We start from the raw sequence: 1,898 nt of genomic DNA, 5'->3' as shown, positions 1-1,898 counted from the left end.
GGGGGCACCTCGGAGCTGTCGAAGCTGTTGGAGAACTCAAGGGGCGGGGGCAGGGGGTCGCTGAAGACGAACTCCTCCTCGGCGTCGATGGAGGGGGCCGGCGGGGGCAGGACGGTCAGGGGCAGGGCCTGGGGGTCCGGGAGGGGCGGGCGTGGAGGAGGGGGGAGGGGCGGGTTCTCCACGAAACGCACCCGGTACTCGGCCTGGCCTTCGCCCTCGGCCCGGGGAGAGGGCCTGAGCTCGGCCTCCTCCGTCTTCTGGGGCCTGAGAGGGGGCGGAGGGGGTCGGGCTGCACCCCCGGCCTCCTTCCTCTGGCCGGCCCAGGCTTTGGGCCCCAGTGCCGCCGAGGAGGCCGAAGGCTCGGGCTCCGGGCCCCGGGGCTGCTCCTTGAGCGAGCGCTCACGGGCTGCCAGGGCCAGGCCGAGCGGCGAGTCCGGATCTAGGATTTTACCGGTCAGCGGGTGGACAAAGGCCGTGGTCCTCGGGGCAAAGCTGAAGCTGGGGGTGGCTGGGGTGGGCCTCTTGGAGGCCTGGGCCTCGTAGGCCAGGCCGTGGTCGGCGTAGGCCGAACCCTGTGTCCCCCTCCCGGCCGACACCATGATGTTCATGAAGGCCTCAGCGCTGTTGAACATTCCCTCGTCGATGGATTTCGAGTGGGTAAGACGGGGTACGGTCTCTCCATGCTCTTCCACCACGTCCGTGGACAGGAAAGCCGTTGACTTGCGGCGGGCCTCCATGTAGCGCTCCCGGTCGCGCCGAGCGGCCCCCACTATGGCCGCCCCGAACTGGCTGGTGAAGTCCAGGCTCTCTCGGGCCTGGGGGGGAGCGGGGGCCGGAGGGGGTTGGGGAGGCGGCTCCCCTCCGGCCTCGGCCTCCATGCTGCTCCCCTGACTACTACGGCCGCTGCTACTGGTGGAGGGAGCCTTGACGATGATGGTGGGGATGGGGATGGAGCAGGTCTTGTCCTGCTGCTGCTGCTCATCCTCCACCTTCGATTGCTTGACCAGCGGCCCCTTCCTCCGCACGGGCTTGGCCGGCACAAACATGGCAGTGTTGACCACCCGGGCTGTGGGGTTACTGTAGCGGCTCTCGGTGGCCTGTGCCCTCCGGCCCCTGGCATTGGGCTGCGAGGTGGAGGACGAAGACGACGACCCCCCTCCTCCTCCCCCTACTCCTCCTCCTCCTCCTCCCCCGGCCCCCCCTCCTCCTCCGGTGAGCTGGTCGGAGTCTTGGCGGTAAACCCCACCCTTGTCCCTCTTGTGCCGCTCCTTCGCCTCCCCCTTGGCCGCCGTCTCCACCAACTCGTGCCGCAGGCTGGCGTAGATCTTGGCAGCGTCGGCAGCGCCGGCGGGGTTAAAGGTCGAGCGGACGGCGGTGGAAGAGGAGGCGGAGGCGGACAGGGGAGGGGGAGGGGGGCCGGAGCGAGGCTGGGGAAGGTTGAACGGGGGATCGGGGGGAGCGGTGGTGGGAGGGGGAGGGATATCGTCGGCGCTCGGCACGGAGAGGCTGCGGGCAAACTTGAAGGAAGGTGGCACCAGGAACTGCTTCTCCTCCTCGGGGGCACCTGTGGGACAAACACGGCACACAGACAGAGGGAGAGAATTAAACACCACGGAGGAGCGGGCCTTGCCAATCCATCAGACTGACTCTCCCATTCCAATTCTCAGTCAGACCAGTCAGGCAAGTATAATGACCATCTGCCAGTGTGTGAGAGTAATCCCGGAGCTATGCGAAGGCAGCACCGACAGCGTACTTCCTCATAACAGGTTACACCATCAACATCATAAAAATCACGTCATCTAATCATCACCAAACACGGTGTAACACTGGGGTACAGTACCAGTGGGGACAGGTCTGTCGCTGTATAACACTGGGGTACAGTGCCGGTGGGGACGGGT

At 66.6% G+C, this 1,898-nt stretch overlaps 1 protein-coding gene across 1 annotated transcript in view; it reads right to left on the bottom strand.

Moving 5' to 3' along the window:
* LOC109939009 (SH3 and multiple ankyrin repeat domains protein 1-like) overlaps positions 1-1,898 on the bottom strand; it is a gene marked incomplete at both ends in the record, with an annotated part of 3,316 nt that overhangs the window by 894 nt on the left and 524 nt on the right. Inside the window, 1 exon segment of the mRNA XM_048594735.1 lies at positions 4-1,564. Coding sequence (XP_048450692.1) covers positions 4-1,564 — 1,561 coding nt within the window.

Source organism: Rhincodon typus, unplaced genomic scaffold, assembly GCF_021869965.1.
Source record: "Rhincodon typus isolate 14 unplaced genomic scaffold, sRhiTyp1.1 hic_rhity00013949, whole genome shotgun sequence".
NCBI lineage: Eukaryota > Metazoa > Chordata > Chondrichthyes > Orectolobiformes > Rhincodontidae > Rhincodon > Rhincodon typus.
The sequence above is the reverse complement of the archived record's forward strand: the minus strand, read 5'-3'. Positions and strand labels throughout refer to the sequence as shown.